The sequence below is a fragment of the Crotalus tigris genome, unplaced genomic scaffold (genome assembly GCF_016545835.1).
Source record: "Crotalus tigris isolate CLP2741 ecotype Arizona unplaced genomic scaffold, ASM1654583v1 scf7180000018260.332519, whole genome shotgun sequence".
Classification (NCBI taxonomy): domain Eukaryota; kingdom Metazoa; phylum Chordata; class Lepidosauria; order Squamata; family Viperidae; genus Crotalus; species Crotalus tigris.
The window spans coordinates 316,313-329,294 of NW_024096910.1; the positions used below are offsets into that span (position 1 = coordinate 316,313).

Genomic DNA, 12,982 nt, shown 5'->3' on the forward strand with positions numbered 1-12,982 from the left:
TAAAAGTCCTGGTCTAGCGAGCCCAACAGACAGGCCGGTAGGCCAGGTGCCCTTAAGAGCAAGTCCTGGTCTGCCTAGCTGGACAGGTGAGCTGACAGGCCAGGCACCTTCCCTAACCTTGCATAGGTCACAATGGGCTAAGGCCCCTCCTAAGCACGTAAGCAAATATGTGAGGTTCTTGTCAGTACAAGGGACTTTACAGGTCTAGGTTGAGGAGATGGGACCTATGTGGGGTAGAAGATAGACATGCAAAGTCGACATTAGAGAGTGGGTTGGTTAGCTAACTCTATTAGTTATAAGAAGGGTGTCTGCATGTGAGCAGATTATTATTTTCTTTTAATTTATTTTATTATTATTGTAAAGAAATTTGGAATTGTGTGTGTTCTATCCACGGGGGGAGGGGTGTTGTGTCCTGGGCCTGATGAGGAAACTCAGCAGGCCCAGAATTGTTGCAAATGGTCCCGGGCATCCTAAAAGCTGCCCGGGACCAGACAGAGCGGCACCAGCCTTGTGCATATGCGCAAGGCGCGAAGAAAGAAGAACTCTTATTGGTTCACTCTGTCCGGGTTTCAAGCCCTATAAAAAGGCCTGCATGCCTTTTGCTTTTTGCTTGGAGTTGGAATAGGAGAATAAAGCATTGTTAGTTGTCACCATGTGTCTTCATCATTCGCACGCGAACGAAGGATTTAACAATTGTTATTTTTAATCTGCTTCCCTAACTCACAATGGCAAGAAACTGCTGTCTGTTTTCAGAAATCCTAGCCAGAGAGGTCCTAAATAGGAGCTGTGGTTGCAAGCTGCTTATCTCTGACCTAAAAGAAAGCCATCTAGTCAATGTTGAGTTGAAGGTAAAAGAAACACGATTTTACCAGAGTTTGCCTTTGAAAAATCAAAGGCAAGGCAATTTAGTTTGAGCCAAATTGGGTTTAGAAATTCAATGAGGGGGGAAACAATGTCTAGTCTCAAGGCTCGCTACTGCTTCATTTTTTGGTAGAATGGGATGAAGATGACAGGACAGAAGATGCTTTACAGAAAATGAGCTCTACTCACCTTCAGATGAAAAGCCTCCAAGGTTTAGATGCAATATCATTCAAAAGATTCCCCAGCACCACTTTTAAGACAAAGGTATCAGGGTTGAGGAAAGCACAGTAATCTTAAAATTATCCAACAAAGGTCATCTCGTATTACAACTTAAAAATAAGAGCTTTCAGAGTTTAAGAGTTTAAAAAATAAACATACCTCCACAGTCCAAATCACTTCAGCAAAACAAACCTTCATTGTTGTACAGTCCCCTGATTTATTTTCCTGCACTGAAATAAACCTGTAAATCTGGTTAGATAGATTGATTAAAATAAAGCTTCATCAAAGCAAAACACATCTTTAAAGCTTCACAGCAGTCTAATAGTTTCTTTCCAGTGTATGTTCTAAAGTCATATACATGAAAAAGGCTCTTCGGTCTGTGACTTTTTTCTGAAATTTGAAGGGTAGCTATTAGAGAAAGAATGATTCTAATAGTGGACCCTTGATGTGGGATTTTTCTCCCAGAAAACTTTGCAGTTTCTATGGAATCTTCAGTGCAGTCATTCAATTATGAAGTCATCAGGACTGTAGTTGAAACTGGACATAAATCCACCTTGACATGCATACATTCACCCTGGCATGCAATTCCTAGGGACAAATTGAAATAAAAAAGATATACACCTACTTCTTTGAAGGAAAAACTACTTCATCACTTCAATCTGTTCAACAATCTGTACAAAATTTGCCAGATATGGCTTCAATTTCCATTTCTTGGCCTTCATTCAGTTCATCACTGCTATGGAATGTCATATGGAAAGTATCTCCTGATTAAGTAGAAAGGACAGATAGAAGTGAGGGTTAAGTTCATGTGGACTATACCACATCTCTGGCTGGCCATCCCCAATGATTTCGTGATTGAATTGGGTGGGTTTGTTTTTTCATTCCTGTCAGGTTTTTTTTATCATCTTCACCATCTTTTATTCTTCATTTTTATTGTTGTATTTCTTCTTGTTTTTAGTGTTTTTTATTTAGTAGTAAATACCCTATTCAAGTATCATGGTATCAGACCAAAAACTCTCATGGTCACCTCCTGGTTGCTATCCTGCTCATAAAATTGGAAATATCATAACACTTGGGTTTCCATCTTCCAACTCGTTTAGTCATAGTATCCCATTGTCAATGATTTCCCTAGAATCAACATGGTAGCAGAGTATGGTTTTTATCCCTGATAAGGATACCAAGGCTACCTTTGTGAAATATCCCAGTGGGGAACCAAGCTGAATATGGACCACGATGGAGCAAGGAGCCTGCCATCCACCAAGGGAAATGTCCATATATACCACATTGTCAATTTCTGTATTAAAATCATCCAAATGTCTTAATGAAAAAAGGTCTTAACCAGCTATCCAAAACATACAAGAAATAGGGCAAAGAATGACCTAGAATGGGAGAATTACAAAGGCTTTGCCAAATGGGCAAAAGTACAGGGTCTCACATACCTTAAGTGAGAATAGGAAGGTCTGGGAGTAATTTATGAAGTAAGAGCTTGGATTTGGCACAAATCTGTCATTTTTTAAGAGGAAAATTCCAGCAAATTAGAGGTGGATTTAATTTCCTCTAGTCTGCTGAAATTCTTACTATGAATAATACATGGGTTCCTTTTTAATTCCTTATTCACAAACCCTTCTCCCTCTAGTGAAATCAAATGTATAAATTTAATTATACATATTTGGTCATTTGTTTTCTCCATTGTTTATGTCACTACAATCACATTGGAAAAGCAGATAGGCTCATTCTTTGTAGGCCCTGTAATGGAGGGTATTCAGAAAAGAGGGGAAGGGAAAGATTTGACCTTTTTGGAGTAAGAGAGACAGGAAGAAAAATGCTGACCCCATTAGTGCCCTGACAAAAGTAGACAGGTGACAGGTCCAGATGGATTCAGTCATGGATTAGTATCAAAAGGAAGATACCTCTTGTGCCAAGCTCCTTTGCCAACCTTAGCCAACCTAATTTGCCATGAAATATAGGCTTGAGGCAGCAGGCTCATAAATAATTCTTTCTCTGATTCTGTCCTTGGAGAAACAAATAGAACAGAATAACGGCATGCAAAGTATGGATGCTGCTACTGAGGTTTGGTTATCTTCTAAAATGTCTGTAGGATTTAATGTAGGACCCAAAGGAATTCTTCTAACTAAACGTTATGTTAACAGCTGATGTTTTGCTTTCTAGTATATCACCTCTCTCTCTCTCTCTCTCTCCCCCCCCCCCTCTGTTTAATAGTAATTTAAAAAGCCATCTCTAAATGAATAAATAGTCAGATGAGTAAGAAAAACAACCTGTGAGGTTTATATATATTGGGCCACATGAAATACAAATTATACTCAAGCTGAAAATAAGTTTCTTAACTATTCGTGCTTTTCTTGACTATTTATGTGGCATAAACCATTTTTACTATTATTTTTGTTTCCCAGAATGCTCAAGCCAGCTATGATTTTAGCAGTAATGATCCATATCCATATCCTCGCTACACAGATGATTGGTTTAACAGGTAAGAAATTGATTCAAATCCTTTGCTTGTCAGGAATTTTTTACCCCATTCAGACTTTTACTGACCTGGAGGAATAGCTCAAGACCACTGTTCCACAATCTCTACAAACTACATATTTTATGACGTCAATGTTCAAGTCAAGATTCATAGACCCATTATCATGTGGTTTGTGTACTTTTAGCTTAGCTTGTAGTCTGAACTCAGTCATTGTGAACTCTCTGCATTATAGCTTAACGTATGGGGTGAATCCAGCTAGTATGGTTTAATCAACAATTCATGGCTTGATGTCTATGGAGATTCTCAGTCACCCAGGTCATGGTTGTCTCAAGGTGTTTTTTCAAAAGGCAATTGGACTGTGTTTTTAACTTGAGGAAGAAGATGTTTTGCTTCTCATCCAAGAAACTTCATCAGTTCTGACTGCATGGTGGAGGAAAGGGAATGGAAGGATTAGTTTTGAACTAATTCCACCACCACCCTATCCAGTCAAAATTGATGAAGCTTCTTGGATGAGAAGGGAAATATCTTCTTCCTCAAGGAAAAAACACAGTCCAGTTGCCTTTTGAAAGAGTACCTTTGAGACAACTCATGGCTTAATGCTATGGATAAATCCAGTCACCATTTCACAATTCATATAGAAGCTGCTGGACACTGACAGATCATATGTTTCTTTCCCTTCTTAAAAAAATGGATTAGGAAAAATAGATGCTCATGTGATTTGATATCCACGGCAAGAACTGAAACCAGATATTGCACTACAGTATTGGGAGGATGAGAAGCAGCATTTGTGCCTCCATTACATAAAGCTTTGGGCTTGCCTAATAAAGTTTATAGCCAAGGATCTCCCTTTTTGCAAAAAAGAAAAAGGAAGAAAGAAAGAAAGAAAGAAAGAAAGAAAGAAAGAAAGAAAGAAAGAAAGAAAGAAAGAAAGAAAGGACACAAATGAACCAAAATTCTCACATGGAATACCTGGGTCAGATCTATACCTGCAATCAATTTTAATTTCTGTATTGAGCACAGTCTATTTACTTTTGAATTTTACCAGACTGCCAAGGGAAGGTGCACTTGATCTATAATTGCTTACAAAGTAAGAATACTAAAAGGGAGTCTGTGGATTCGGGCTTCAGTGGAATCTCAATCCTAAGTCTCTGAGCACTCTGGGAAGACACATTAATTTTACTCAGCACTCTTTCTATAAAATCCACTTAACTTAATTGGGCCAAGCTTATGTTATCCCTTCTTTCCTTTTTTAAAAAAGCTTTTTTCAAACAAATATAAACATGCACTTAGAAACATTATCTTCTAGCATGAATATTTTTCCCCTGGATAAATCAGAAGCTCACAAACCAAGGGTATCTTTGCCTTCAAGAGAAAATGTCAGGAACCTCTTCAATTCATTTATCTTCTCCAGTCACCTATTGCAGAAAGACTGGAAACATTTTTCTTACATTTTCATGCAACTTTTAGTGGATAATTGCTGGGAGGTAGTGGCTAAAGGCCAAATTAATTAAAAATTGCATAGATAATTTTTAAATCAATCTCCTAAGGAGAAAAGAAGGAGTCAATCATCTATTATTTGTTAAGTTCTAAACTTGTTACTCTTATAAGAAAAAAGGTAATATTTACACAAATGTATGCTTTCTTTCCCATGAAAGTAATAAAAAACATACAGCAGACATGGATAACCTGAGCTCCTTCATCTGATTTAGATTACAGATCCAGCAATCTCATACATTGAGCACGCTGATTGTGGGAAATTGAAGTCTAAAATATCTGAAGGGCACCAGATTGTTGGTGCTAGTCTGGATTTTTCAGCCCAGATCTGATAGTTTTAACAAAAGATGGTTTGGGATCAATCATTATGTGTGTCTTTTTGTTGTCTAGGTTAATGATTCCATCAGGCTATTAACTTGTGTCCTAAGGCAAATGGAAACTCAATATATATTGCTATTGGATAGAACTACAGAGCTGAAAAAAATTAGATATTGGGTAGTGGTACAGGACTTCATGACCACCAGATGACAGAAAACAGATATGGAACAAAAAGCCCTAGCTCTTTGCTGCCATCCTATGGTTATATAAATGTTTACAGTCCAGAAATAACTAAAGTTGAAAATAACAAATGATTTGTGCAAAGTCTTTGACTGCAATGATAGAATATTTGTTTTCTGATATTTATCTTGCAATGGTTCAAGATCATCTCTCATGGGTTCATTTGTGTGAGACAACAAACATTTTGGTGCACTGGAAAATATCAAAAGATAAATTCCCACTCAGAGAGATATTAAAATGAACCTTCTCAGACGTCAATGGGGCTTCTTTTTAAGTAGAATGCTTAATATTACACTGTTAATTCATGAAAAAAAGTATGGGAGAAGAGTAATATTTCTCTAACACCATAATCAATTTTACTATAGAGGAAGCCAGAATTATAAATGAAATAAGTAATTGGCTCATCGGTCTGGAATGTCTTTTTTATTTTGGCTCCTATAAGATGTTTATGATTGATTTCCCAGCTAAGGTTTCCATTTTTGGAAGGGGAAAAATGATTTTTTAAAACAACAACAACAACTATATATAGATTCATGCCTACAGGCGTTTGTTTTGAAAAATGGTAAATGAGTTGTCTAATTTGTAGTTTCCCCAAGTTGTACAATATTGCAAATATTTTCATTTCTGCTTGAAGATGACAGGACACTTGATGGGCAACCAATTAATTAAGAAAAAGAAGAGCACAAAGTTCCAAAGCTGTTCAGATTTCTGCATTCTGATAAAACATCTCAGTTCACTAAGTGAAATTCCTTTAAGCCAAAGGCCTAAGTTTAGTAAAGAACAATTAGTTTTATGTTTTGTATTTCTATCCAAGCAACTCACCTTTTTTAATTTCTTAGATAATCAGCCAAATATGAGGCAATTCCTTCCTGGCTTAGGTTTTTCTATCATATTGCAAGCTGTATTGATTTGGTCTTTGAGGGAGATGGATGACACATACATGCATACATACATAAATACACACACACACACACACACACACACACATGCATATATAAATATACACATACAAACATACACATATGCTGTATACACACACACACATACTATTACAATTTAACTATAGTTAAAACAGTTACAACTTGTGTCGTTGTTGTTATTTAATCAATTTAAATGAAATATACGTTATGGGTAGTCCTCAACTTACAACACTTCATTTAGTGACCATTCAAAGTTACATCAACACAAAGTTACAAGTGACTTGTGACCATTGTTCCACAGTTATGACCTTTGCAGCATCTCTTTGTCTGATTATGTGATCAAAATTCAGATGCTTGGCAAAAGGGTTCATGCTTATGCCCCGGGGTCATGTGATACAACCTCCTGACAAGCCAAGTCAATGGGGAAGCCAGATTCACTTAACAACCAGATTACTAATTTATCAGCTGCAAGGGTTTACTTAACAACTGTGGCAAGAAATGTTGTAAAATGGAGCAAAACTCACTTAATCAATGTCTCACTTAACAACAGAAATTTTAGGTTCAGTTGTGATTGTAAGTCAAGGACTACCCATTATTTCTTTGTCCTGGGCCTGCTACTGTATAAGTGCAGCCTTAATAGTCAATACCCAAGATACTTGGGTACCAAGTATCTTCTGTTCAAACACTAAACAGACTCATTCCTATTGACAGCACCAAAGGTTAGGGAGATGGAGATATGTATCTTGAGGGGGGGCTGCTTTTTTTTTTTTTTTTTTTTTGCCTGTCTCCATCTTTTCTCTGGGAATTCCATTGGGGAAATCAAGCTATCCACCTGTCAGCTCCAATGTATTTGTCTTTTTCCCGTTTGATTTCTCTCTTATTCCAGACTTGCTCCTTTAACAGAACTGAGATTTCCCTGTTTTTATACCTAGTGGGACACATACTAAAAATTAACTGATATGGCCATTACAAATGTTCCAGGGACACCCATGAGAGGAATAAATAAAGTCAAGATGAAGGTCAAATGGATAAGATTTTTTGGGAAGTGGTTTCCCTTGGAGGCTTACTAGGGCTAAGAGTGTGTGACTGGTCCAAGGTCACCCAGGTGGTTTTCTTCCAAATGCAGAACCAGAGCTCCCAGTCTCCCAGTTTCTAGCCTGATGAATGAATCACCATACTAAATTGGCTCTCTTATCCATTACACCAAAGAAATTCTTATGTAAGAAATATGTAACACTAGAAACGTGTACGTACGCAGGACACAGATACTGAACAATAGATGCTTAGCAACACAGGATCTTTGGCTGTTCCTTTAATGCTATTTTCAACAAATCCCCCATTACTAAGGGAAATTTTTCTCCCAAAGCAAACTTTGAATGTTGGAAAAGACAATAGATCTAATGGAAATCAAAATAAAGCTAAATAAACAGACGGTTCCAGAGAAAATGCACACCTCTTATCAGAACAACATCACTTTTCCTGTTGAATACCGATGCCACATTTGTAAACCAGCAGGAACACTTTTTAAGAATATTTTGATTGAGCTCAGTAAAAATAAACATTTGCCTTTCCTGACTCAAGTCCAATGGGGGGAAAAAATATTAAAACAAAGACAGCAAAGTCAGAAATGTGCCTGTGTTTTCCTTGAAGGATTATTAGGTTGCCCTTCAGCAGTGACAATGGAACACATTGTCTGCAATATGTTTGCAATCAGAATAAATATACTGCGGCCTGGTGGCAAAAACTAGTTGTGAACACCAATGTATATTTATGATCAAAATATTGGCACAGCACAGCACTGACTCCAGGAAGTAGGGGATGATAGAATATTAAGTCCTGAGACACAAAGACATTCCAGGTCTGAGATGGACCTAAGCAAGATATTTGTCTCATGTGTCTGATGTCTATGGTGGTTTCTCTCTACCACCATCACGCCTTTATTGGATAGCAAAACCTGGTTTCCTTTTCTTTTTCCTTATTTATTTGGGAAATTTAAGTATCTCCACATCTTTAATGGAAAGAATGAAAAGATATTGGGGGCAGTAAAACGGCAGACAATATCCCAATTTATATAGTGACTTTTTTCTCCCCTCTGCATGTGTCTGAAAGAAAGTACAAATAGAAGAATGGGCAACCCTTGACAAATGCCCACTTTATACTGATTGTGATACATGCACACATACCTACAAACACTATAATTTTAGTGCAGTTTTATAAGCTATAGTTTCATCAGTTTCACTTCCAGGGAATAATTGGTTGTCCGATAATTGTAGCTATTGTTTCTTCTTTACAGAGTGGTACAGTACGATTCTCCATGATACCCACTATTTGACTTTCTGTGTCAATCATTATTGCTTTTTCATTATTGTTTTCTTAATTCAGTGAATGAGATTTATCTTTCTTCTGCTTTGGCCTCTGGTGAGAATTCAACAAGGAACCTTCTAAATTACTTTAAGCCATATGGTGGTTTGGATGGAAGAGGAAAGAATGCTGCACAGAGTTCAAAACTCATAATTCTTCAAAGTATTAGGAAGAAGCAGCTCCATTTCTTGTCTGTCAAAAACTGGATAGCAATCTAAACTGTTGTTTGCACAAGGAACACTTAAAATGATCTGTGCATGCTTTTTGATGTCTATGGAGAGTCTCAATCATCCAGATCACGGTTGTTCCAAAACACTTTTTTCTAAAAGGCAACACGACTTTCTTGTTTTTTTCTTTGAAAAAACATTTCAAAGTTCTGAACTGAAGAAGCTTCTTGGATGAGAAGTGAAATATTTTCCAAGAAAAAGACCAAGAAAGTCCAGTTGCCTTTTGGAAAAAGCATCTATGGGACATGTCTCTTGATGCTTCCATGAGCTTTGGTTATAATTTCTACCTTTCTCCACAGTCATGGAACCCGATGTGCTGGAGAAGTGTCTGCTGCAGCAAACAACAATATCTGTGGAGTTGGAGTGGCTTATAATTCAAAGGTAGCAGGTAAGGCTTAAACTAGAGGTTTTCGTCCTTAGCCATATTACTCTCTTATTAAAAAGAAAAAAGGATGTGTGAAAAGTAGATTATTTGCAGTATAAATTTTTCATGCTGTACTTGAAAAAAAACACAAATGTATGTACATTTGTCTTTTGGATATATAGATCTGGCCCTCTTTGTTGACTTCCCTTCCTCTCTGAGTTTTTATTGGTATCTTGTTGATGAACATTGCTGAACTATATATATGAAACCATAAAATACTCCTAATATATAGTTCTTGGCAGGAAGCTTGTCTGATAAAGGGGCTGACCACAGGCCTTCAAGATGGAGACAAATTGATGTAGACTCCTCCTGTAACAGGAATGCTATTGATTACTATTTCTGGCATTGATCCTTTGTTACTATCATTTTTGTTAATATTTTATCTTTTTATAATTGTGTTGGTATGTCTTCTTTCAAAAGCTTATTCATATATACAATGACTATAAACTACTCACAGTTTGTATGCAATAGGAACAGTATATGTCAGAATAGGAAGGAAGGAAGGAAGGAAGGAAGGAAGGAAGGAAGGAAGGAAGGAAGGAAGGAAGGAAGGAAGGAAGGAAGGAAGGAAATGTTATGTTTGTTCCCTCAGAGTGGTAGCATGAGTGATATTAGATTTGTCGAAGTCTTTTGGGCAATTAATTTTTGATAAAGAGACTCAAGTCTCTTAGATGAGATTATAGTTGAGGTCTAGCACCATCAAGTGGTCACTGAGATATTGGTGAAAAGTCAATAACTCAAATGCAGGAAGGTTGCAAATTATTCTTCACAGTTCAAGCCTGTAGTGGAAATGGTTGCAGTAGTGTCTTGGGAAAAAATGGAAAGAGTCATTTCAGATTTTATTCTAGAATGAACTCTAAAACGTTTATTTCAGAAAGGAAGCAAATTAGAGGAAGGAACTGGAGAAATACTTCTCTACGATGAGTTTGTTTATCACATTAAAGAATATTTAAAAAAAAAATTAGCTGAGGAATTTTAATATTATAGTTTGTTTCAGATTATAATGTTACTGTCTAGAATTTTCTCTGCATCTTATCATTTCCTACAAATATCAGTTGAAAAGAATAAGATAACCAGAACAGTAACTTTGGCTGTTATTCATACTGGTATTAAGATGAAAGAATTGACTTGGTATTTATATAACGTATTTGATCTAACAATTTTAACAAAACCCTTTTGTTTCAACTTTTTAACTTTCTATCTACTGCCATGTACATTTTCTATTTAGATACATGAAATCCAAGCCTGCTTAGATTTGGGTGAATTAAATAGTCTACAATATTGAACTTGCAAAAATTGATCTTGCATTCCAAAGCTGTTTGCACATTTCATGAAAGAATCACTGCATTTGCATTTGCTTGATCCTGGATGTTAATTATGTTTTGTGGCAGGAAAAAAAATCAACGCATGATTTGAATTTTTATACCAGATTTTCTAAAAAAAGATGCTATAACATATGCTAGGCTATAAATTCTGGGTATTGAAATCCCCTGTTGGGAAATATTACTATAAACTTCTTTTTCAGTTTTAAAAAAAACCTCTCATTCTTTCTTTCTCTCTTCATCAATATATATTGATGAAATCTGCAGGTATCCGAATGTTGGATCAGCCATTTATGACTGATATTATAGAGGCTTCTTCTATCAGCCACATGCCTCAAGTAATTGATATTTATAGTGCTAGTTGGGGTCCCACTGATAATGGAAAAACTGTGGATGGGCCAAGAGAACTGACCTTACAAGCCATGGCAGATGGAGTGAATAAGGTAGTGCTTTACTTTATATTTCCCCACCCATTATGTTGCTGTAATATCACACTTCAATGAAAATTACTTATATTATAGAAGAGAACGAATTCCCTATTAAACATTACCTTATCAGAAGACCTTTCTTTTGAAGGACAGATGAAAGTATAATAAATTATCAGTAGGAAAGTCTGTTGTTCCAGTTCAATAATAATAGAGCATATAAAAGTTAAATGGTGGCTGGTGTAATGAGTACAAACTGGAGATTTTGCTATCTGGATACTTTACCCATCAGAAAGCAGGGAGTTGTTAGTAGGCTTTCTAGTTTGTTCTCCCACATATATCTTTAATGGGGGAGGGAGTCCTGCAGCAAGCTGAGATTTCAACAGAATGATGAAACGTTCCCGACTGTGACATCATGATCTTACCCAACATCACAATGCAATTACAAAAGTGGCAAAGTTTATGTCACATTATTGCAATGTATGTCAAATCATCTGCCCCTTCTTGCCCTGTGGAGATATGTGTGTATGCGTGTGCGTGTATGTATATGTATAATATGTGTGTGTGTGTGTGTGAGATATGTGTGTGTGATTGTGTGTGTGTGTGTGTGTGTGTATTGCAAGAGGAAGGAAGCAAGATGTTTTTCACACCTGAGATTGGCCTCCAGTGGCCAACTATTTAATTCAAGGGAAAAGCACAGGACTGTTCCTTATGATTAGAAGCCTTATGGGCCCAGGTTTTATAATTATATGAGAGAAGCTTTAGACCTTTGGCATTCATGTGGTTGTGCAGATCCACTGTAAGTACTGCTAAGAAAAAGAAAAACACTTCATTATATGACACATGGGTAAGCTAGGCAATTTGTTCCCACCGTATTTATTTTCAAACATTTCTACCTAGCTTTTTCCTCTTAAAAATATATATTGTGATGATGTTCACAACAACTTCATGAAGGATCAGCCTCAGGGCTTGTTCAAGGAATTTGGGAGCCCAATTTGACTCTAGCTTTGGTGCCCCCCCCTTTTGTTTAACTTTGTATATGGATTTTTATGTATTCAAAATGAAATTCTTATAGATCCTCAACTAGACAAAAATTACGTATCTAGAAAAAAAATGTTTTGGATACAAAAGGCATCTCCCTCTAAAATTCTTCTTCAGTAAATGAGTCCATTACCCAGACATACTTGTTGACCCAACACAGTGTTATCTTCTAGGAAGATTTTCCCAACCTCCAAATCCAACCAATCCAGTGTACTCAGTGGCTATCCCTTAGCTGAAGTGAAGCTGGATTTGCTCATGGGTAGACTGGAACACTTGAATTTCTATCAGCCCCACTACCCATTGGCTAACATAGAGCTGAATTGGCTGCTAGGTGGTCGTGCCCATTCAAAACATTTGTTAGCTCAGTATATCCATTGATTAATATAGAGCAGGTTAGCTTCTAGGTGGCTCTGCTACTCTGAGCAACTTGAGGGAAACACAAGGCACAAGGGAAGACTGAAGAATGGAGCTACAGTTTGCTCTTATGTCTTCACTTGCTCACAGCCTGCTTCAGCCCACCACATTGCCTCTACAATCCCATTAAATCAGCCTCAGCTGGACCATAAATAGCACTATTTCTTCAAAAAGCAGCTACTGAGGAGTCACTGTAGGAGAGATATTGAGAGCTTTCTGAAAATATTTGAT

The 12,982-nt window shown here is 36.9% G+C and overlaps 1 protein-coding gene across 1 annotated transcript in view; it reads left to right on the forward strand.

Moving 5' to 3' along the window:
* LOC120310677 (neuroendocrine convertase 2-like) overlaps positions 1-11,481 on the forward strand; it is an 81,484-nt gene extending 70,003 nt beyond the window's left edge. Inside the window, exons 6-8 of the mRNA XM_039349346.1 lie at positions 3,492-3,568; positions 9,425-9,513; positions 11,139-11,481. Of these exons, the coding sequence (XP_039205280.1) occupies positions 3,492-3,568; positions 9,425-9,513; positions 11,139-11,374 (402 nt within the window). The 3' untranslated portion in view covers positions 11,375-11,481. The remainder of the gene's footprint in view (positions 1-3,491; positions 3,569-9,424; positions 9,514-11,138) is intronic.
* The last annotated feature ends 1,501 nt before the right edge of the window (positions 11,482-12,982 follow it).